The sequence below is a fragment of the Barbatula barbatula genome (genome assembly GCF_947034865.1).
Source record: "Barbatula barbatula genome assembly, chromosome: 18".
NCBI classification, from domain to species: domain Eukaryota; kingdom Metazoa; phylum Chordata; class Actinopteri; order Cypriniformes; family Nemacheilidae; genus Barbatula; species Barbatula barbatula.
Genome location: NC_136781.1, coordinates 18,018,932 through 18,043,652, shown reverse-complemented (window position 1 = coordinate 18,043,652; position 24,721 = coordinate 18,018,932). Strand labels below are relative to the sequence as shown.

The window sequence follows — 24,721 nt, the reverse complement described above, 5'->3', positions numbered from 1 at the left end:
TTAAGTGACTTAGGTGAAATTAGTCAAAATTATAAACAATCATAAAATAAATGTTTTATTATTTTAGCATTTAAAAAATTATATATTTCTTATTGTTTGGCCATTTTTATATATATTTAATATTAAGCTCTAAAAGCTTTTATTTGGTATAAATGTTGAGGTTTTGTGAGTGGAAAGGGGGCCTTTAATATTGTTGAATACAATGGGGGGCCTTGCAGTAAAAAAGGTTGGGAACCCCTGTTTTAACTACTGTTATTATTGTAAGAATTTCAGAACAAAGTAGATGCATGTTTCAGCTGTTACAGCTCACCCTTTTGCCTGTTATTAATTTTTCCAAGCTGTGCACAGGACAATTCACAAATCAGTCACACTGATTCAGTCTCAGGGAGGTGATCGTAGATCAGATTTTTCTCAATTTACCAGCTAAAATGTACAGGAAATATTGATTATAACTAGAAGGCTCTTGGTTCTTCACTCTGAGCTTAAGCCATCTATCATGGCCCATAAGTCCCTGATGCTGTGTGTGCCTGTCTGTAGGTGAGAATGGTTGTAGTTGTTGTAGTTGTACCTTTAAAACCTAACTTTAAACATGCTTCTGATCTTGGCTTCCCCTGAGCCATCTAAGCCCCTCTGATCCCTTCTACTAACATCTCCCCCTTATTCACTCCCATCCTATTTAAAAAGAACAGAATTAACTTTCTGGACACCAGGAGAAGTGGACATGCAGTGAGAGGAGGACTACCTAAACATTCCGATATATTCACTGACATATAATGACTGATATGCATGTGTGTGATAACAGGAGAAATATCGACATGAACAGGAGAAGTTGAAGCAGGAATGGGAGCAGGCACAGAAGGAGGTGGAGGAGGAAGAAAGGCGATATCATGAGGAGGTGGAGTTATCTTTGTAATGTTAATAGACTTTTGGAAGTTTGGTACAGTTTTTCAATTCTCTAATATGGTCATAATATTGAATCAATACATGCGCATAGCTTGTTTATACGTTATGACATTGATTTTAATTTGATTAAATCAAATCAAACCAAAGAATTACAAATAAATTACTAACGTCCTTATTTAACCATTGCATGGTGTTCATGTTTGGTTACCCAGCCACTGTTTAATAATAAGGGTGATATTAATTTCTCTTAAAAACTTTACTACAAAAAGAAAAATCTGTTAATTCTTGAAAATATAGAATAATAATTTCTTGAATAATCCTGATTTTTAATAATGAACAATTTATTACATCTTTTAATTTTGTAAGGATTAAATTGTGTGTGATCACATGTGTTGTTGTTATTATTATTTTTAAACAGTTTTGCAAGCAATGCCATAAGTTAAAAGAAACGTCTTGGTTACGTCTGTAACCTCCGTTCCCTGATGGAGGGAACGAGACGTTGTGTTGAGAGACTGACTGGGGTTTGATCTTGAGAACCGCCTCCACACTGACATTGGTCTACGTCACTCTGCACTGGACTGGTTCATCTCCTACCTCACTGACAGGACAGAATATGTCAGCCTGGGATCTGCCAGGTCCCAAACAGCTCCAGATCTATCCTGGGACCCCTGCTTTTTATTCTGTACATGCTGCCACTGGGTCGTGTCATCAGCCGATACGGCATCTCTTTTCACTGTTATGCTGATGACACTCAGTTATACCTGCGAACCGATTCATGCTCCACCCCGGCCCTTTCACCATCACTGGCCACCTCATCATCAGCTGCTCCCTCTTCACCATCATCTTTTGTCCTCTCAAACTGCCTGGAGGAGATCAGGGCTTGGATGAGTCAACATTTCCTCCAGCTGAACACTTCAAAAACTGAAGCCATACAAATCGGCACCCCTCATCAGGTCCAGTCATCCCTCATAACCACTATCTTTTTCTCCGGTCAAGACATCCCCCTCTCAACTACTGTCACCAACCTCGGTGTGAAGCTGGACCCACAACTGACCTTTGCAAATCACATCAATTATTTGTACAAAACCTGCTTTTTTCATATCAGAAACATTTAAAAACTCCGCCCCTTCCTGAGTTTTTCTGACGCAGAAAAACTCATCCACGCACTAATCTCCTCCAGGCTGGACTACTGTAACAGCCTGCTCATCGGTATCCCAAATAAACACCTTCAGAAACTTCAATTCATTCAGAACTGTGCTGCCCGAACTCTGATGAAAATTCGCAAAAACGAACACATCACTCCCATTTTTCAGACCCTTCATTGGCTCCCCATAACCTCAAGAATTCAATACAAGATTGCCCTCATCACCCACCATTGCATCTACAACAACGCCCCGCAATACCTCAAAGACCTCATTAGCCCGCACTCATCTACCCATAACCTCCGGTCCCAAAGCACAAACCTCCTCCATCAGCCCCACTCAAGACTCCGCACCATGGGAGATCGAGCTTTCTCCGTCACTCCCCCTCGCATCTGGAACTCCCTCCCTGAACATCTCAGAAAACCACAGTCTGTGGACAGTTTTAAAAAACAGCTAAAAACTGTTCTGTTCAGGCAGGCGTTCTTAAGTTGTTCGTAGCCTTTGCGGTTTTTAAATTTGTTCTCCACTGCTCGTTTAGCTGTTTTTCTTTTCGAATGCATTTTTTTCTGTATGTATTTTATTGATTGTAAATGTTTTCTGTTGTTTTCTATTATCCATGTGTTTTGATGTGGTTTCTGTAGCACTTTGAGATTTTCTTATGAAAAGTGCTCTACAAATAAAATTTATTATTATTATTATTATTAACCTACCTTCTCCGAGATAATTAATTATAAAATGCCAATGGGCTTGACGAATGGCACGCGCACGCCAGTCTCCGCCCGGTACATACGGGTATAAAGGAAGATGGCGGCGGTTCTCTGCAGTGATTCGGTGCAGCGTTGTGGCATGAAGACGTAACCGAGACGTTCCCCTTCAGTCGGTCTCTCGACGTTGTGTTGAGAGACTGACTGGGGATCTATCTAAACGCCCCAGCGCTTGCACCGATATCACAACCCCAACGGAGCGAGGGGAGACATGTGGAGACACTACCGATACGCCCTTCCCTCGAACGCGAACCATAGGAACGGCCGGTGTCGGGAGAGAATAGAGACGTGAAAGTACACGTCCTTCAGGTCGATTGCCACGAACCAAACCTGGTGACGTACCGAGCCCAGGATGCTCATCTGCGTCAGCCGCAGACCCAAAATGAGACGCAGCCCCCCGCCCTTTTTGGAAATCGGGCCCAGTAAAATCTCCCCCTGGTTCGTCCCGTCAGGGCCGCTTAGAGGACCTCTTGGCGGGCTGCTGACAGGGAAACAGATGCCCTCTTCCGCGGGGGTCTACGTCTCTGGTGGGTCGTCCTCTGGGAGGTTCCTGGAACCGGCAGGGCTGCTGGGAACCAGGCTGCGCCCGAGACCATGTCGACCTGTTGGCGGGCACGTTGCGGCGTGGCAGGATCTGTTCGATCGCCTCAGTCTGCTTCCAGACCACGGAGAACTGCCGTCCTCCACGGTATCATCAAGCAGCCCTGCTTGCGAGACGGACGCATCGGCACCGCTCATCTGCGCAAGACTAAGCCACAGATGCCTCTCTTGGACCACCATTGTGGACATTGACCGACCCAGGGCACGTGCCGTGGCCTTCGTCGCTCGTGGCGCGAGGTCTGTGGCAGTATGCAGCTCACTCATACGAGTTGTCTCGGACTTCCCGCCATCCAAATCCTTCAGCACTTTCGCCTGAAAAAGCTGGAGGACCGCCATGGCATGGAGGGCGGAGGCGGTTCGTCCAGCAGCATTGCAAGCCTTCGACACGAGTGTCGAAGAGAGCTTACATGCTCTGGACGGGAGTCTAGGTCGACGCCCCCAAGTGGCAGCCGTCTGCGGGCACAAGTGGCCCGCGACTGCACGCTCCACCCGGGGGACGTCAACATAGCCTCTAGCCGCCCCACCAACCAGGGAAGTCACAGCCACCGAGCCCTCCTGCCTGAAACGCGCCAAAAGGGGCGCATTCCAGGACTTGGCGAGCTCGTCATGCACCTCCGGGAAGAATGGTAACGGAGCGGGGCGTGACTTTTGACCACGCCCCTGAAACCGCACATCTAGCCGCGAGCGTTCCGGGGAGGGTGTGTTACACCTTGCAACCCGATGCACGCAGCTGCCCGGGAAAGCATGGCCGACATCTCAGCATCAGTCTCCTCCGGAGCTTGACTGCCTGACGACAGGAGATCAGAGGAGTCTTCCGCATCCGATGCCAGCAGGCAGCTGTCCTACGCAGCGACAGAGATAGCGTCATCATCCGTGTGCAAAGTCTTACCACTATAAGATGGCCATCTGCCGCTCGTAGGGGACGAACCAGGTGAGCGTGAAGGGGTATAGATGGTCCGCGAGCATGAAGCTGACGGAGCAACATCTATCGAAGTCCCCAAATCACCCCCGCCGCTCACCAAAGCGGTCAACCTCGCCAAAACGGCAGCTGAACACGCCTGGGAAACAGACGGGGTGGTGGCAGCGCTCGAAAAGAACGTAGCCAACCGTGACCGCAACACCCTGATTGCTATGTCCGCACACACGGGACATACCGCATCAGTGAAACCTGCCTCAGCATGCTTGAGCCCCAAGCAAGTGACAAAGGAATCATTGCTGTCAGACTCCGGGACGAGTCTGTCGCACCCAAGGATACAGCTATGAGGCATGCTCGTAGCCGGAGGGACTTACCTCTTAAGGTCTGTAGCCTTCTGCCGAAACGCCCAGGGGAAGTCCACCGAAAGGGGAAGTCCGCTGCTCCGCGTCATAAATCCAGCAGGTTAAAAGTTTTCTCGAAGTCGAGTATCGCGTGTAGCATCAGCAAACACACAGGTTCCGAAGAACAAAGGATAAGTTAATGACCGCCGCCATCTTCCTTTATACCCGTATGTACGGGGCGGAGACTGGCGTGCGCGTGCCATTCGCCAAGCCCATTGGCGTTTTATAATTAAACTTTTTGGGGCCTATTCTATTTTCTCTATATATACTTCCTCTTGGATCCATTCTTAGGAAGAATAATATCGTGTTCCATTGCTTTGCAGATGACACACAATTATATTTGCAAAAATCTATAGCGCCACTTTTGTGTTGCCTTGAGGAAATTAAGCCTGGATGACAGTAAATTTTCTCTAATTTAATGAGGACAAGACAGAAGTTAGACTGCTTAAATCAGGGGTGCATATGGGGCTCCTGACCTGGATGTGGGTGTTTTTAAACCATTTGTGAAGCCTTCTGTTGTAGTAGATAATGATTTTAAAATGGAAAAACAGATTAACCTGTAATGATTCTGCCACATCATGTCATGTTTCTCTTGGTTTAGTGGCACGATCATGGCAGAGTCTCATGTTTTTTGTGGAGAGAGGCAATTATGGCCTTCCATAGACTCTCTCCAGTCTCGTCTCTGTTCCCATCCTCTTGTTACCTCGTTATTGATTAATGCCCTACACCTGTTCCCCTCTTGATTTGTTCACTTATTTAATGCCCTTGTGTCTTCTGTCTTGTGCTCGTTCATTGTGGTTTGTGTGGTGAGTTTGTGTGTCTAGTTACGTCTAGTTACGTCTAGTAACGTCTTGTTAGGCATACTAGATTAATGCCCTACACCTGTTCCCCTCTTGATTTGGTCCCTTATTTTATGCCCTTGTGTCTTCTGTCTTGTGCTGGTTCATTGTAGTTTGTGTGGTGAGTTCGTGTGTCTAGTTAAGTCTAGTTAAGTCTTGTTGGAGTTTAGTTAGTCTTAGTATTAGTCCTGTCTTGTCATGTTATTGTATCCCTGTTTTGTTCTGTTACCCCCACGTGGGTCTATGTTTTATTATTTATTAAATATATGTTAACCCCTTACCCGCTGTCTGCACCTGGGTCCTCTGTCCTTGTCTCACCACTCGAGAATCATGACATAACCTGGTAATTTATTTAAGGAAACTTTCTAAGGTCTTTTCTGTCTCTTAAAGATTTTGAAGGTTTTATTTGATAAGGCTTTACGCTCCGTCGAGAGGACTTAGATCCGCCGATGAAAGTTTGATACTAAGGACAAAACATCTTTAAAATTTATTCTGGCTATTGTATATAGGCCTCCAGGGCACCACACAGATTTTATTAAAGAATTTGGTGGGTTCTTATCAGAACTAGTACTGGCTGCAGACAGAGTCCTTGTTGTTGGTGACTTTAACATTCATGTAGATAATGATACAGATGCTTTAGGAATGGCTTTTAAAGACACTCTTAACTCCATGGGCGTTAGTCAACATGTGTCGGGACCTACTCACCTTCGTAATCATACTTTAGATTTAATATTGTCTTACGGTATAAACGTGGGCGATGTAAAAATCCTTCAGCAGAGTGAAGACATTTCGGATCATTATCTGGTATCATGCTTGCTTCACTACCCAATGGTGGCAAATCAAACTCCAAGTTACAAATATTGTAGAACATTAACTTCGACTACAAAATATGCGTTTCTTGATAATTTGCCTGAATTGTCTCAAATCTCTAGCATGAGTAATAACGTTGAAGATCTTGACTTTACCATTGAAAATATTAATGCCACCTTCTCGGAAACGCTAGACATAGTTGCTCCTCTGCGCTTAAAGAAGATTAAAAATGACAGACCGACACCGTGGAAAAATGAACTCACTCAGGCTCTAAAGAAAGCGGCACGAAAAATGGAGCGCAACTTTAAGAAAACTAGAGGTATTTCGTATTGCCTGGAAGGATAGTATTAAAAAATACAGGAAAGCCCTAAAAACGTCGAGATCTGCCTACCTTTCATCACTAATAGAAGAAAACCATCATAACCCTAGGTTTTTATTTGATACTGTGGCTAAATTAACCAAAAATAAATCGTCAGCGACTTCTGATTCTGTATACCAGCATAGCAGTGATGATTTTATGAACTATTTCATAAATAAAATCCAAGATATTAGAGAAAAAATTATAACTATGCAACCAGAAGTGAATCCCGCTGAACAAACGACTAACTACAGCGCCTCTAAGGAGAAATTACGTTTATTTTCTACTATAGATCACGATGAACTCTCTAAAATCATTAGATCATCTAAATCAACTTCATGCATGTTAGACCCTATACCTACAAATCTACTGAAAGAGATGCTCCCAGAAATTATAGATCCTCTACTTAGCATTATTAACTCATCTCTGACATTAGGACATATGCCTAAAGCATATAAGGTGGCTGTTATAAGGCCCCTTGTCAAAAAACCCCATCTGGACCCTGGGGAACTAGTTAACTACAGACCTATTTCGAATCTACCTTTCTTATCTAAAGTTCTGGAATAAGTAGTCTCAATTCAAATTTGCTCCTTCCTCCAAAGGAATGAGATTAATGAAGATTTCCAGTCTGGATTTAGAGCACATCACAGTACAGAGACTGCTCTGATTAGAGTTACAAATGATCTGCTTATGGCGTCCGACCGAGGTTGTATCTCCTTATTGGTGCTGCTAGATCTTAGTGCTGCATTCGACACCATTGACCACAGCATGCTCCTACATAGACTCGAAAGTGATGTCGGTATTAAGGAAATAGCTTTGAAATGGCTTAGATCTTATTTATGCGACCGTTTTCAATATGTAGCAATAAACAATGAGGTATCACGCAAATCGAAAGTCCAGTACATGGTACCACATGGCTCAGTCTTAGGGCCTATGCTCTTCGCATTATACATGCTACCTCTAGGAGATATAATAAAGCGACAGGGAGTAAGCTTTCACTGTTATGCTGATGATACGCAACTTTATATTTCCTCGAAGCCTCATGAAACACAGCATTTCAATCGAATAGTGGAATGCATAGTCGATATAAAAAAGTGGATGAGTAGCAATTTTTTATTACTGAATTCGGACAAAACTGAAGTGTTACTTATCGGACCGAAAACCGCCCTACGTAACAACCAAGAATACTGCTTAACTATTGATGGATGTTCCATAAAACCCTCATCTTTAGCTAAGAATCTTGGCTTTATATTCAATAGTACTCTGTCATTTGAGAACCAGGTCGCCAACACCTGTAAAATTGCGTTTTTCCATCTTAAAAATATATCTAAACTACGTCATATGCTGTCACCATCAGATGCAGAGAAGCTTATACATGCCTTTATGACATCAAGACTAGATTACTGTAATGCACTATTAGGTGGTTGCCCTGCAGGCCTATTACAAAAACTCCAACTGGTCCAAAATGCGGCAGCTCGAGTTCTTACGCGTACAAAAAAGTATGAGCATATTAGCCCGGTTCTGTCAACCTTGCACTGGTTACCTGTAAAGCATTGCATTAACTTTAAAATCTTGCTTATTACCTATAAAGCCTTGCATGGTTTAGCTCCTCACTACTTGAGAGAACTTCTAACGTATTATAGTCCATCACGTGCACTACGCTCTCAGGTGTCAGGTCAGTTGGTAATACCTAGAATTTCAAAATCAAGTGCAGGTGGCAGATCATTTTCCTATCTAGCGCCTAAACTTTGGAACAGTCTTCCCTGCACTGTCCGGGAGGCAGACACACTCTGTCAGTTTAAATCTAGACTAAAGACGCATCTTTTTACTCTTGCATACACTAGACTATCATAATATATATATTTCAAAGATCTAGGCTGCACTAGTTAGATCAACCGGAACCAGGGACACTTCCAATAACAACTGATGCATTTGTTGCATCAAAGAGTGCAGAACAGTACTCTACTCTCAGCCAGTCTTGTCTCATTCTTCCAAGGTTACCAGAGCGGGCAGGACGCAGTCCAAGTTTACCGGAGCAGGCAGCGCGCAATCCATTCCCAGACCTGACAAATGCTGGACGAAGGACGACTCTACAAAACTTCAGTCGCTATTAGATTAGTAATGATAATTTTAAATCTAACTTTGTTTTTTATTTTGCCTTGTTGTGCAAGCACTGTCGAGCTTGTGCAGAGGCTGCAGTTTTTGCCAGAGGGGAACTGGAATCCCCTGGTTAGGCCTGGTCTCCCTCTGAGTTTTTTTTTCTCCTCCAATGGAGTTTTGGGTTCCTCGCCACCGTTTGCATACTGTTTTGCACTGTTTGCCTGGCCGGGGGGGCTGCTAGAATTTGATAGTCTTATTTAATTAACACTGCATATAGGAATTTATTGTGTGTCTGATATTTGACCTGTGTTTTGACTTCCATAACCTTTTATGTTTTACTTATAGTCAATGTTTTCTTGTACAGCTGCTTTGTAACAATGAAAATTGTAAAAAGCGCTATATAAATAAAGCTGACTTGACTTGACTTGACTTCACCTGACTGGTGTACAAGCATAGCCTTGTGCATAATGTGTTATAATATGGAAAGAGGGCTAAACAAATCTTATTTTCATTTGTTTTATTTTACATTACGCTGACTTTTACAAATGACAAACAAAATCACAATATCTGGGCAAAAATCAGAAAAGTGGTTGCTTTTACAGTTTTAGTTATGCTGCTAACAACTGTCCCTGAAATTAGGTTGAGCCACAGCTTAATAACCACAAGGTTATTAAATATATACACTAATTACGTGAAATTTGCCAGCATAGATGCATAGCTTAGATAATAATTGTATGTGAGAAATGTAAAAGCTCTTTGTATGTGTCCCAGTGAACCTCATTTTCTGTCAGTACAGGAGCAGAAAATACTTGAAGAGACTGTTACTCCGCTGACCCCTTATACATCGATTACACCGTCAGCCCTTGGCATCACCCATTCCCAGCCTGAGCAAGAGCTCCAGCAGAGGGCAGAGACACAGGTATGAGTTACAGGATTTACAGTTACAGTGCTTCAGCATATTGAAGTTACTGATAGTATTTTGCATGTCAGAGCTCTGAGAACTGCGGGCAAGGAGACAACGTCATCGGTGATGCGGCCCAAAGACAGATGTCTTTACAGATGACAGTAAGGTCTGGGAACAAACTTTAAGGGATTCATCCAAAAATGCAAATTATCCCCTTCATGTGTCACTTCAAACCCATTTGCTGTCAAACTTCAAAATAAACAAAAAGGATATTGTTTTTCATCATCATTGAACATGGATTTCAGATCCAATTGCTTGTCATAACTCAATTTTGTTGTGTCAGTACAGTTATACTGAATAGAAAATGAATTAATTTATAAGACTTGCATCTGTTTCTCACAACATGTTATAGGTTGCATGAGGGTAAATAAATAATAAGAACATTTTCATTTTTGGATGAATTGTTCTTTTTATCCCTTTTATATGATTATTATTAAATATTGGAAAGAGATATTGTTTTCTAATGCCTCAAGATTTTTATCATTTGCATACTCACTTTTTCATGTTTCAGTTCTCCACCCCAAGGCCATGGGTCTGTGAATCAGTCCTATGGCCAGAGAGGACCAGAAGACCAGAACCGAGAGAAACCGACTACACTGCAGTCTGGTCATGGTGAGTCTAGTCTCTAGTCTTGAAAAAATCGGATTAAAATCAGATGTATTAAATATAAGACAACATAATTATTTTGAATTGCATCGATGGCAGAACTTGTGTCCGAAGCTTGACATTTTCACCAGTTCTTGGTATTTCTGTATGCAAGCAATGAATCTGAATGGTGTTTTTCTTTTTTTTCAAACAAAGGTGTTTGAAAAACATTTGTATAAATCAAATTTTCAGAAAAAGAATTATATGACATGTTTGACAAGTATTGATATTAAAGTTTATTGTTTGTACATGATTCTTTGTTGTTTTCCATAGTGTGATTTTTAGCTAATTGTATTGAATCCATTTAGGATCAATATGAATCTGTTCATACAAGATGTATCCAAAATCGAACAATGCATTATTCTTTGTTACAGATGTGCTACCGAGCAACAGACAACTATCGCAGCAAGCTGAGACCTGGAAGAAGAATACATCACAGACAAAACCTGGTGGACGCAAAAGGTGTGTGTGTGCAATATTACAACATTTATTCATTCAATTTAATGTTTTTATTATATATAACTTGTGTAAGCATGTGTGTTTGTGTGCATGAGGGCTGAACCTTGCATGTGGCTATACATCCTTAGGTCTGGCTCTATAGAGAAAAATTTGGCAAATTCATCTACATCACCCTCATCCACAGGCACACAACCATCTCCATCACCAAACAGGTACAACTCAGTTACTCACTTTTGCAGCTGTCCCACCAACTGACCTAGAAGTCTCAGCAAAGTTCTGAAAGCCAAACACACTGTTCTGTTTCAACCCATAGATACTTTTTGGGTCATTCTACTAAAATGTAAAAATCTTTTCATCTAAACTTGGTATATGCTTATATGCCTTGAAATGTTTTTGTAGGCAAAAAAATATATGTGTGCCAACCATAGACGTAGCTTGACATTTGAGCCAGGAGTGCCGGAGGTGCCTGTCATAGCTTATAAGTGTAATGGTTTTTAACGAAAACTGAAATTGATTAAATATTTGAGATAAAAATGTTAATCAAAGGAAAAGGACAACTCTTGCCTTTAACTGAAAAAATCTGTATCTTCTGAAAATAATAAGCCCTTAAATTCAAAGCGTTTATTGTCATATGCGCAGTGAGGAAAACAAGTTTCACTATAACAAAATTCTTTCTTTACTGTCTGCAGTGAATGCCAAGACAAAAATGCACACACACATACTCACAAGCATAATAAATAGGCTATATTCCCACTTGTGTAGTATAGTTCATGTAAATATAGAAATATATATTGTTTGCCCATGGTGCAAACATTTTAATGTCTTTTAGGAAAAAAACTGACCAAATCAGTCAATATGAGCAAGGATAGATAGTAACTCCTTCAATACGGTTTAAAAGAATTCCAGAGTGAGACCTTAAACAGCTGCTTAAAAAAAATGAAAAGAGAACATTTCTGCAAAATCTAGGCAGATCATTTGTTTAGAATTTTTTGTTTTGTTTTGCAGGTCTGTCAGTGGAAGGAAGCTGTGTTCAAGTTGTGGCAACCCACTTGGCAAAGGGGCAGCTATGATTATTGAGACTCTCAGCCTTTACTTCCACATTCAGTGCTTTAAGGTACATGTGTGTAGCTATATATCAGCTGTAAATTTACCAGGGGTATTAAAATACAATATATCTTAAATATTATGCAGGCAAACATCTGAAAAATGTTCATTAAAATTTTAAGTTCTTTATTTGGGAGGGCCGAAAGGGATTGTCGTGAACGTGGAAGAACCCAAGCGCAGGCAGCGAGGATGAAGGGGTTAAACACAAAGACTTTAATATTACATACGAAACAAGCACCCACGATGGGGGGAAACACTAACCAGAATAAAATACAAAACTGAAAACAAACACTTTCCACAAGGGGAGCAAAAATAAACTAAATACAGACACATCATCACACAAAAAGGATTGGCGAGGCGACGCAACGCAAAAAAAAAGCTTATTCAAAATAGAATTAAACTGAATTAAAAGTTAAAAGAAACTATAATAACTCTGTTCATTATGGGTCATACTTTGGAGTGTTTAAGAGGTTTTAAAATGCAGAAATATTGGAAGAACATATAAACAGAAGATACACTGTATACAGAAAGGTAGCGATACTTACTTTCACGGCTAAGCAAAAATAGAATAACATTGTCAATTTTCAGGGTTTTTTAAAGATGTATAACTTTTTAAAGGGTTTATCAAATATATTATTTATCATTTTTATTCATAATTTTTTCTATTCCCGTGAATAAAGTGACAAATGTGACAACATTTGGTGTGTTGAGCCAGTAACCGTAAGCATTTGTTTTAAGTATGTTATGTTTTTCCTGTCACAATTCTCTTAGTGTGGAATCTGTAAGGGCCAGCTGGGTGACACCAGCACAGGAACAGACGTGAGGATCAGAAATGGACTCCTCAACTGCCATCAGTGCTATATCCGCTCCCGCTGTAAGTCCATCTCCCAATATCAACCTTTAGAAGTTTTTTATTCTAATGCTGTATTCAAATTCAGGATGTTAAGAAGGATTTCCAAACCGTCAGTTTTTGTTGAACATGTCAATTTGAATAATATTAAAAATGTAATAATAATTGATATGAGTTCATTCCAAATAGTGTTCGATAGAGTTCTTAGGGGGTCCCCAATCAGCCCTTTTAAAAAGCATCAACGACGACTACTTAACAATGAAATTGTGAAAAGCGCTATACAAAGAAAATTGACTTGACCACTCAACCAATATTTACATTAACATTTATGCATTTGGCAGATGCTTTTATCCAAAGCCCCGGCCCCCCTCGGTTCAAACACTGTTCAGCACTTTTAAGGTGTACTAAATTCCGTCAGTAGATTTTCAGTGTCACATGTTCTTTATTTTTCTTGTCTTACAGCCACTGGACAGCCCACCACCCTGTGAACTATTCAGTTTTTGAGCTTAAGAATATTATACACAACACTTCATATTCATAACATATTAATTCCCAGTTAGGGTTGGGAATTGAAAATCAATTCCAATTTGGAATCGGAATCGCAAGGCGGAAACAAAAGGAATAGGAATCGGATACTTGAATTCCTCTTATCAATTCCTGTGTGCACATTTTCAACTATAGTATTTGCATCAAAAAGCACAGGAACCACAAATTAACCATAGTTTAATTATAGTTACTACAGTTTAACCATGATGTAGTTCAGCTATGGTAATAGAAATTGTAATAATTCAAAAAACATGGTTCTATGTGTTTAAAAGTCAAAAACAAAACGGTGCTCGTAAATGTATATATTTGCAAACAAATCAATAAACAGGCTAAATGACCATACAGGTCGATATCTAAATGTTTTACTTCAACTGTGGAATCGAAACTGGGACTCGATAAGAAGAATCGGAATCGATAAAATTATTATTATATTATATACGATTCCCAACCCTATTCCCAAGCACATTTAACATGAAACAACAGCAATACGTTTGTTTACCACTAAATGCTTAGTGAAAACCATGTTTTATTTTTCTGACATTGTAACAGACAAATAAGCAAATGTTTATTGTCTGAAAAACTGTTTTAAAGAATATGTCACAATAAGGAGAAAACGAAGAATTGTGCTATTTATCAAATGGATAAATCTGAAATAATTCAGGTGTGTCTGAATTCATCTTTATCCTGATCCTGCAAATGTATTTTATTTCAAATGTTTCTGACATTGCAGAGTCTTTCATTCATTTTATCCATTTCTCAACTGCATGATAATCCTGCCATTTAGAAGATTAAAACATTTGGATATATTATAAAAGCTATTTTACAGTATTCATTGAAAGGATTAGAACGATTTAAATGACAAAATGGGATTTGCAAGTAATATTGTCATATTAATTTTCAAATGTGTATTGCCCCAGTGACCCCATCATGGTATTTCTTATCCACGAGAAAGTATGTATTTTTATACTAAGGCAAATTTGGGCTGTTTACAAATCAAATGTATGTAAAAAAACAAGTGCTGTTCAGTACTAAGAGGAAGCTGCCTCTTTGACACAAATCGTAAGGTATTAAGATTTTTTACTCTAAATAGGTGGTTTGGGAAGTTGTTGCACTGAAACAATGTGCCTTATGAGAGACGCAATGTCTTTACAAGAGACATTGCGACAAGAGTTAATGATACTTTGGATCTATAGACTTTGAACACTGGAAAAACTATTTTATCATTTATTCATTCTGAACATGACAAAGCAATACAAATGTATGAGCTGGCTTAATTTAACACCGTCTAAAGAATAGGCCTATAACTGTTTACTCATTCATTATAAATACTTGACCAGAATGGGCATAGGAGACTTGGGATCAGAAAATGTATAATTCTCATCATGTTGGCTGTTTTCTTCTGTAATCAATTTATTTAGCCTGTATTTATGTGCTTCGGGAGGGTCGTGAGAGAGAGAGTGAATCTAGGGTATGATAATTATTCAAATCTACACTATCTAAAATATAAAAAAACAATGTTCAAATGCATCAGCTGTATGTTTATTAATAAAGTGTTAAAAACATGTAATTGAGTGTTTCTTTGTTTCACACTACACAAATGTTAAAGATGTAAATATTGTTACTTATTATATATAAAACAACTGTGCAAATCTGCTGTTGTCATCGGATCATGCTGCCTTTGATGCTACAGACCCCATTATCCTTCTGAGTAGGCAAAACATGTTGCCATTAGTGGTATTGTTCTGGCATGGTTTAAATCATATTTATCTGACCGTTTTTGTGGTAACAGTGAGGTGTCTTACCAATCAAAGTTCAGTGCAGAGTGTCACAGCTTATCACACTATATATGCTACCCCTAGGAGTGATAATTAAGAGACATGTTAGTTAGTTTTCACTGTTACTTTGGCTGAGGTGGGGGGCTCCTCGAGCCCCCACGACACACTTCACAACGATGATGGAATGTATAGTTGATTTAAAAAACTGAATGGCTAGCATCTGCCTACTAGTAAATTCAGAATGGTTGGCATGCTGCCCATGCAGGGGGAGGGCTCAAAGCTCAGAATGTTTGCCCCTGATTCAACCCTTAACTCATAGATACCACTCTGGCATAGAGTGAGGCAATGCAATGCTGCAAAACTGTCATGGGACCAAGGTGAGGGATGGCTTTATATAGTCTTCTCAGTGATTGGTTGGATTACATAACCATGCTCCTTCTGAACTTAATGAATTCAACTTCTATTCAACATCGCCTCTACTTGATTCTCGTTCTGTAGTCTAGATCCTTTACAGTATTGTGGAGCTGCGTAAATTTGATTGACCAGATTGGGAACACTTCCCATTAAAAACTCTTTCTACTCTTAGTATATCTGTCTTTTAATTTACCACGATAACTAAAGCTGGATCTGCCTTGTATTCCGACTGATGGGAGACAATGGCCAGACAAGTCCTCGCCACAAAATTATAGACTTTTAAGTATTCTTTTATTTTCTATTTGCCTGTTCCCATGATTGATTGTTTTATATAGTTAGTTTTATTTTACTACAAGCTTAACCTGCAGCAGTGTTGTGTTATGACAGTGTATACCAGTATACATGATACCAGACAGTGAAAATTACTGCTTCTCGGGCTGACCAGATCATGGCAGTCCCATGTATTACGCCTGTGTTTAGAAGCACGTGGACGTTTTTTGTGTCTTTGTGTCATGTAGTCTCCTGTCTTACATCATAGCCCCACCCCGTTGTTTTTCTATCTTGTCATTAGTTTACGACTCTTTCCTGTTTCCCTTGTTATCTCTCCTTAGTTCCTATACCCTATTCAATGCCCTTGTGTTTGCAATCCTGTGCTGGATTATTGGTGTTTGGTCTTTGTACTGACTTTGTCTTGTTGCCCCCCTGCACTTTCCTTTTAAGTTTGTTAAAAGTTTAAGTTTGTTAAAAATAAGTTTTAGTTTTTTTCTGTTTACCCCTTGAGGGAATACTAAGTTCAGTCATGTTTTCCTTTCGTTGTAATAAAGAGTTTTGTTAAAGTGTTGTCTGCGCATGTCTTCTGTTTCATGTAATTCATGACATACCAACATACGATTAAACAACATTAAGAAAAGTAAATAGAATAGGTAGAATGAAAAAATAATGAAATATATAGTGATTAAAGTATAAAGATAAGGAAACGAGAAATACAGCACAAATGTATGTCCATGCTCTAAAGCAGAATTTCATCAGAAAATACACATGCCCGGTTGCTTTTAAAGTTTGATTAAAAGAAAGCAAAAATCTCTTTGAAAAGCGTGTCACAAGGTCCCCCCTGCTCACTTTAAAAGTAGTAAAGGTTGTGTAAATCTTAGTAAAGACAACAACCCGATTGAGGGCAAAAATAAACTTTATGTGAATGTTCGCACTCTGTCTGAACATCTGTTAGGCCTAAATGCAATCTTTTATATCACAGCAATTTATCGTGGCATTTATTGACATGCATAAAGTAGAGTTTTCTCCCCACCACAGTGAGAGGTGGCTGTTGCTAATTGATGACATTGTGTTATATAGATATTTTATTAAGCAACCAATATACATTTATGAATGATATATTTATTTAAATATATTTTACTTTTACCCCTGAAATCGATTTTTATAAACGACATAAATAGTGCTTGTGCTGTGGCAAAACATCCTTTTGTACCACATTAAATTTACATTGTGTATTTAACATGTACCAGCAGGGAGCGGTAAAGAACCAGCAGTTTGCAAAGAAGCTTTATTTTATCCAGGTCGACAGGTGTCAGTATAGAGTTCAAAACTAGTACTGGAAGCAAAGCGCTAGCGCCTTTAAGTGACCTTTTCATCTAATTTCATTAAACTGAGAAAACTGGTCCAGGAGAGCCTGTCTAACTTTGTTTTCATCAACCCAATGTTCGGATAGCTTGCCACTAGACAGAGCTGCCTCTGCTGAAGAAAATGCAATGTACACTCTATCCTCACTGCTACAACAACCAGTAGCCAGTTCCTAATCATTCTGGTATGATATAGAAATTTTGGTTCTGTTATGTTACAGTCAAATTCGAATTTCATGAACGTATTCCATCCATGCAGATATCGAATTTCCTTGTGAACATTTGCACAACTTGTCATGCTTTGAGAAGTCAAAGAGTTTTGTTTTGTCTTTTTGTCAGACTGCACAGCCACTGGGTCCATGGATAGATTCTGTCTGTTTGTTTGTTTGTTTGTTTTAAATGTAATTTGTATAGACTTTATAAAGCAGATGAAGTGCATTATATATACAGTAGTTTTCTATATACAGAAAAATGATATATGGAAATGTATGTAAAACACATGTTAATTTATGGTTTCCATATATATATATATATGTGTGTGTCAAATACTTGTACATATATGCAACATAAAAAGCCTGTTTAAAAATATTACAAAAATGGCCATTTCATACAAATATGTTGCAAAATTGCCTACATAAATCGTGTATGAGCCATATAGCTAAATAATACATGGTCATGTGCAGTTAAACATTGTTAGCATTAGGGTGATTAGTGTTTCATTTAGTTGGGCTGTTGACTCTTGGCTTTAACTTGTTTATGCAGCTGTTTTGATGTAAACCGTTTTTGGACCATTGAGAAAAACTTCCACATACAAACCTCATCAAAGGTGACAATCTACTGAAATGCTTCTGCAATGCATAGGCTTGTTACGTATACTTGTTTGTCACCATCAATGAGGTTTCATTGCAGAATATTTACAGTTTTCTCAATGGAACTGTTAAAATGTTTACAAAAATCTTTCTATAATAACAGCAGCACATCCTTAACAAATATTCCTGCCAAGAAATGGATCTTATTTCATGGTATTTGTTGATTTGACAGCATCCGATTGAATTGAATCAATTTAAAGTCAAAGCTCAACAGCCCACATAAATGAGACACTGATCACCCTAATGGTAATGCTAAATGTGTTTTATCCATATATACTCATATGGCTCACATATTTATGTATTTGGGAAAATATTTGTAACATAAGAAGACGGCCATTTTTGTAAGTATTTGACACATATTTTTAACTCTGTGGAAACCATACACGAACATGTATGTTTTTATATGTGTTTAACATATATTTCTATACATAATTTTTCTGTATTGGTAAGCAAGTGGTAAATCGAAAAAAAATCATGTTATTCTCTTCTTGGATCAACAGAAGGCACTCACACTCAACTCAAATGATGTCTTGGCCCCACCCTTATCAGATGTCCCTTTTCATATTATGCCCTTTAATCAATTTGAAGAACATGTTCTTTATCTGACCAAATTTGAGAAGAGAAAGGTGATTAGACAATATGAAACATGATTTTCTTTTCTTAAGTGCCTTAAAGAAATTATTCACCCAAAAATGTCTACTCACCCAAAAATGTCTATTCACCCAAAAATGTCTATTCACCCAAAAATGTCAGTGGGGACATTTTTGGGCTGAACCTATTCCTTTAATCTCTTTGATAATGTCTTTAAAACGGTTTTATTATATTTTACATACTGTATCTCTGTACAGAGAAGCCGACTTACATATATCTTATTATTTTTCGCCTGAGTTCTTTTTGTTTTCTTTCTCTCTTCTCTATTTCTCTCTTTAAGTGAATGTATAATTCACCCCCCCCCCCCATTATTTATTTGTTTTAAACAATTCAAATAGAAGGATCTTTGTGCACGACTGTCAAAAAAACATTTAAGAAAAATAATTAATATAACAAAATGCAGAAAAAGCAGTTTCTGATTGTTGGGGCGATAAAGCGTGATTGCTAAATTATTCAAAACATTTTCCTTTACTGTGAAGGATATATTTTTGCCAGGATGTGTGTGTATTTATGTATATGTTTAACTGAATATGTCCATATTATGGCCTAACTATGTGTTGAATTTGTTACAACACGTTGCACATTAGCGACTTTAGCGAGTATATTTATTACACATTTATTCACTTTCGAGCTAATGGTTTGGACGTTTTGTCCCAGTATGTTTAAATAGTGTCTCGAGTCCGCTCGAATTGAGTGAATCCTGTGTTCTGTCGGCATGATTCACCTGAAAGAATTTGTATTTAAGAAAATGTGACCTAGTGACCATGCATATTGTGCTGCTGTCCACGGTGCTGAAACAGATAACACATTGGTTTAGGAGGAACACCTTTAGGAGGAATATTCAGAGGATTATCCTGCTTTCTTCAGGTGCATTCTTTCGCCCATACTTTAAGGTATAATGCTTTGAAGATATTACACACTTCGTCATAAATTCAAAAGGCGGACACTATTATAATTTTAGCATCGTAATTATTTTTATAACAGCCATGTCAATGGTACACCTGAAAACTATGTGCACATGTAGAAATATTTCCTTCTTAAATATAAGCATCCATTACCTACATATAAATAATTCTCAAATCCTGGACAAAAAACGTTACATTATGCTCACAAAATAGGTGAACTCATTATAAAATTGGACGGAGAAGACAACATGCAAATAATATAGAAAATAAATACAATGTTTTGCATCCATTCCCCTTTCCCTTAAACGAATGCGCCAGTTGTAATTTGTAAAACATTATAAAGACTCGGTGAACTACAAGGGGGATGTGGTCTAATGCTTATCTAGACGTCAATACGCTTTAACACTATACAATTTGAGCCACAAAAACACAGCTGTAGAAAGACACACAAAACGTTTACGTATTCCTGTCAACAGTGAAGTATGTACTTGTGCCATTTTGAAGAACAATTCGCCTTAGATTAATAGTAAATGTGAAGATGGATTTTTGCAGAGCCCCCGGCTCTAAGGCTTGGTAAATTTATAGGTAAAAATATATAACAGATGCCTCATTTGGCAGTATTCTGTAATGCAGACATGTAACTTACGCTATTGGTACGGTTAGAGTCAATGTAAACAAATAAGTATGGCGCCAAGATATAATGACGTGTATAATGACATTGTATATTCATGAGTCCTTCGTTAATGTTATTTGCAGCAGACGCGCACGTTGCAGTCTATTGGTAATTTTACTTAGTCATTTGACATGATAGTTGACCACAGCCATAACGAAAATGTCCGGATAAAGTCAAAATGATAGCATAATGTGCATGATACAATTATCCAGCTTGTGGTGTAAACCAATGGCATCGAAAGTAGTCAGTTGGCGACAAGAACTGTTTTTCTCAACAGCGAGTCCTTCTTTTGGCATTCACTTCTCTTCTTTTATGGTATCAGTCACTGGAGTAAACTCGAGTTTGTTTGCTGAATCTCGCTGCCGTCGCTTTGTTTGCCTGCATCAAACACTAACTTAGAACATGCTGGTCTTTACTAACGTGGCTTTGGCTACGTTCTGTCTTTGTAATGAGGAAAGTACACTAGCGAACGGTCCGCCCAGAGAGTCCGGAATGGAGGTGATGGTGCCGGGGGCTGTAGCCCAACCTTGACTCGGCGCAGTGCCTCCCATACCAGCCACTGACGTCTTCACCTGTTCAACCGGCCCGTTCCCTGTGGCGCTGACCTGTCCTCCGGTGGGACTAGGTCCACTACAGTTAGACGAAGGATTTGGGTTAGGCCCGGGACCACCAGTGCTATCGGGATCAGTAGCTTTTGCCTCTTTGCTGTCCTCCTCTCGAGAGTCTGCTTTCTTTCCAGATCCGTTCTTTGCTGCTGCAGCTGCTGCGGCAGCGGCGCGCTCTTGTTTGCGGAATTTGGCGCGCCTGTTCTGGAACCAAACCTGTAGGACATATTATTTGGTTACATTTTACAATAGTCTTAGTATTAAAATTAGAATTGCTTTAGTGGGTAATATCGGTAATGAACAACGATATAGTTTTATATGAATATTGTTACACAAGTTAAATTTTGTTTGCATATTTTTAACATGGATTTTAACAAATTTTTAAGTAAATAAAGATGGCATATGCAACTCTTGTAGAGTTTTAGGTTTGCATGCGTGTACAGTAAATAGTATATTTATAAGCAGAAAATAGTTATCAGTAAAACTCTTTCTCTTTAGTAGCCTATAAGAGCCATATATGGCTGTTATAATTTCGTTGCACTGTACTTGTATGTGTGTAATGACAATAAATTGAATCCAATCCAATATAACGCTTATACTTATGTTTTAGGAAAGCTCTATGGAGTTTTTTTCTCGTTTTGGGTTTGCATGCATGTACAGTCAATTGAATATTTTTTAAGCAGAAAGCTGGATGGTGAAAAGCACTTAAAAAGTAGAAATTCACAATATTAATTTGACATTTAACAATGGATCACGTTTTAAAAGAAATACACGCAAATAAATCTCAGAAAAAACATTGAATCGCACCTGTACTCGAGCCTCTGTAAGATCAATCTTTAGTGCGAGTTCCTCTCGTGTGTAAATGTCTGGGTAGTGAGTTTCAGCAAAAACACGCTCTAGCTCTTTCAGCTGAGCGCTGGTGAATGTTGTCCGAATGCGTCTCTGCTTCCGTTTCTCGTTCAAACCTCCGTGGTCTGTGAAAAGCTTGTATGGAACTGTTAAGATAAAACATAAGCCAGTTATTATTTATTTGTGTAATGTTATCAGAAATGTTTTGAAAAACATGCAAATTAAGCATGTAACTACAGTAGTAAGAAATAACATTCTGTATTAAAGGGGGTCTAGCTTTATAAATTGTGTAAGATACTATCAGATCATGAAAAAAGATAATGTTATAAAAAGCAGCTGTAATCCTGTTATCTGTGAAACGCTGTTAATTGAATGTTATTGGAGACTGGATTGGAAACTTGTCATAAATGTTTTTATCTTCTCCATTGTTGCCACTGTAACTTCAATTCAGTGTCAATAATGAGCTTAAGTCTCTGGTTATTTCATTATTTTCGAAGGTTTATGTCTCATCGCAAAGTAAATAAATTATGCCATCATTTTGGCAGCTTAAGATAATTTTGTTGGCGGTTAGGGTGTGACTGGGGTAGTGTAACCCCGTAACTGAATTACCTCTTGCCTGCAATCGCTTCTAACGTGATAAATTCTTTCATTTGTGTAAGCAAATTTCGTTTGGTAAATACTAAACACATTTCCATTTTCGAAAGCAATCAAGGCGTCCTATATACAGGGGCCGTGATTCTCTTGTCTCTCAGCTGGCGAACTAAAATTGACTCGGGGCTTACCTGCGGCGTACGGACTGCTCTGGTGGTCCCGCAGGGTGCCCAGACTACAGGAGCCCGGTGTAAGCGACGGACACCCGGAGGTGGCCCCAAATGTCGTCCTGATGGGGTTGTACTGAAAGCCACTGGCTTGGCTGCAAGAGCTGAAGTCCGCATAGGCTGACGCCAGGCTCGATGTGTCCATCCCGGCCATACAGGACTCGTAGGCAGAGGAATTGAGGTAAGAATACTCCATTTTATACATTGAAAAGGCTCAGTGGAGAAGGAAAGCTGCACTCCCAAAGAAAAAAAATACACACACAAACGTCAAATTAAAATTGGATTAAAATGGCGAGGAGAACATGAAAAAAGGAACCCAAAACGCGGATGGAGCTTGTGATGGCTGAATTTTACTGCTTTGAAAGAGGCTCGTGCCGTGGGTAGATGTGCACTGCTCGGCGCCTGCTCAAAAACTGCCCTCCTTTATAGAAGCTGAGCCTTGTTTTATGAAAAGCCTCCCAAGGAGCCGCCTAGCCCCAGGTCTCTAGAGCATATAGTCCTCATAATAAACTTGGCTCTTTCCGCTTGGACAATAGCACAGCGTTTGGGTCTTATTGCTAGCGCTTTTTTACATGACAATAACTCATCAGTCTATTGGGCTGGCACTGGGGGATCGGGCTGTCCAACCTCCCTATCATTGATCCCCTGCATCTCTAATTAGAATTTAATACCCCGCCATTACGCGCCAGCCCCCTCCACCACGTATAGCCCTCTCGCTCAAACCGCCATCTTGCCCTTTAATTCAATCATTCCACTTGGAAATAATGAAAGTTGGGTGACGATTCTCCCTGATCCAATTTTCCCCAAGCTTTTAAGCCTTTAAACCGACGGTATACCTTGGGCTGAATTTTCGATAGTATTTCCCCGTCTCCTTTTCTCTTTCGTTTTCCACAGCACCGCTTTGGCACTCGGAGTTAAATTGCAGCAGTTGAAAAGACTATAGTGTTATGATCGAAGAATGTGCAATGCTTAATTTAGCAGGATACTCACAAACCTTGCCAGCATAAAGGATGTAGCATAAAACAGATTCCATTGCAACTATATTTAACAGCAATTTCATGGCGGGATGGTCCAAAAAATAATAATAAGAAATATTATTCGTTCGGCCTTAGAGAAAAATGTTTTAGCATCCAAACCTATGTGAGTTTAATTAAAATTATGTAGTTGCTAATTTACATATGGCTGTTCCGTGTGGCTATTTATAAATTATTATGGAATTACAATTTTTGCCCTTATCTTTTAATCCGAAAAACGAAGTCAGAAATCAGCCTGCTGATCAAATATTTTTCTTTAGTTACACAATTTTGTTATTGAAACAAGTTGCTTGCTGCGCTTTGCACTTATTTACATAATATTAATTAAATGGCTTATATAAACATCAGATATTTTAAACACGTTTTAAAAATACTTCAATAAATATATTCTATGTCTATGAGCTATACATAAATTCCTAGAGGTAATTGTAATCTAAATATGCTGGCAAGGTATCATACTTCGTATATTAAAGTTGTGGACATCTTACAAAACTATAAATGAAAAAAATCGACATATCTCTGAAAAAAACAAGGCCACGGTCATAACCTGATTCATTCTTTGTGCAGACATAAACGAAAAACAAATATTTGATTGGTACCTGTTGTGTGATTTTATTAAGGAATAGAAAGCACAAGCACCTGTGGTTGCACCAGATTTTTGTCAAAATACGTATTTGGTGCAAAATGCAACGGACCCATTAAAAGCGGGTTAAGATTCATGAGTTGAAGTTTATTCAAGGAATAACGTTTTCCAAACGATTTTTTCCAAACCTTCTTTGTTCCTTCAGTTAGTTTCGTCTTCTTTGTAAAGAAAAAAAGATAAATGACGATTAAAAGTTCAGTCTTTCTATAATACAACCCGCATCCTATTATGCTTTTTTTTCTTTCCACGCGCGAGTTGTGACTAAAAGATGTAGCAAATGGTTAATTTGATTATTGAAACCAAAGACCAACTGGTCCACCGTCCTCCCTCCACGCGTCTGCGAACGGAAAAGAAGGCATCGGGAGGAATTAATCTAATAACAAACAAAGGGCTGAAAAAGTCCTTTCTGATATTTTGCCGAGGCAAATACGATTATAGCGTTTACCATCC

General features: G+C 39.1%; 2 protein-coding genes across 5 annotated transcripts in view; one reads left to right on the top strand and one right to left on the bottom strand.

The window, feature by feature from the left end:
* Nucleotides 1-14,966, top strand: part of limch1b (LIM and calponin homology domains 1b) — an 88,328-nt gene extending 73,362 nt beyond the window's left edge. For all 4 annotated transcript variants that reach the window (XM_079480584.1, XM_079480583.1, XM_079480586.1 and 1 more), the window contains 9 exons: nucleotides 803-895; nucleotides 9,630-9,752; nucleotides 9,824-9,903; nucleotides 10,309-10,409; nucleotides 10,817-10,904; nucleotides 11,030-11,113; nucleotides 11,907-12,015; nucleotides 12,777-12,879; nucleotides 13,318-14,966. In XM_079480584.1, coding sequence (XP_079336710.1) covers nucleotides 803-895; nucleotides 9,630-9,752; nucleotides 9,824-9,903; nucleotides 10,309-10,409; nucleotides 10,817-10,904; nucleotides 11,030-11,113; nucleotides 11,907-12,015; nucleotides 12,777-12,879; nucleotides 13,318-13,343 — 807 coding nt within the window. In that variant the 3' untranslated portion in view covers nucleotides 13,344-14,966. The remainder of the gene's footprint in view (nucleotides 1-802; nucleotides 896-9,629; nucleotides 9,753-9,823; nucleotides 9,904-10,308; nucleotides 10,410-10,816; nucleotides 10,905-11,029; nucleotides 11,114-11,906; nucleotides 12,016-12,776; nucleotides 12,880-13,317) is intronic.
* A 4,737-nt stretch (nucleotides 14,967-19,703) lies between these two features.
* Nucleotides 19,704-22,991, bottom strand: phox2bb (paired like homeobox 2Bb). The gene is made up of 3 exons (XM_079479320.1): nucleotides 22,559-22,991; nucleotides 21,735-21,922; nucleotides 19,704-21,143 (listed from the first exon to the last, which is right to left on the bottom strand). The coding sequence occupies exons 1-3, from the start codon at nucleotides 22,797-22,799 to the stop codon at nucleotides 20,718-20,720; spliced, it is 855 nt and encodes a 284-aa protein (XP_079335446.1). The 5' UTR covers nucleotides 22,800-22,991; the 3' UTR covers nucleotides 19,704-20,717.
* Between the last annotated feature and the right edge of the window lie 1,730 nt (nucleotides 22,992-24,721).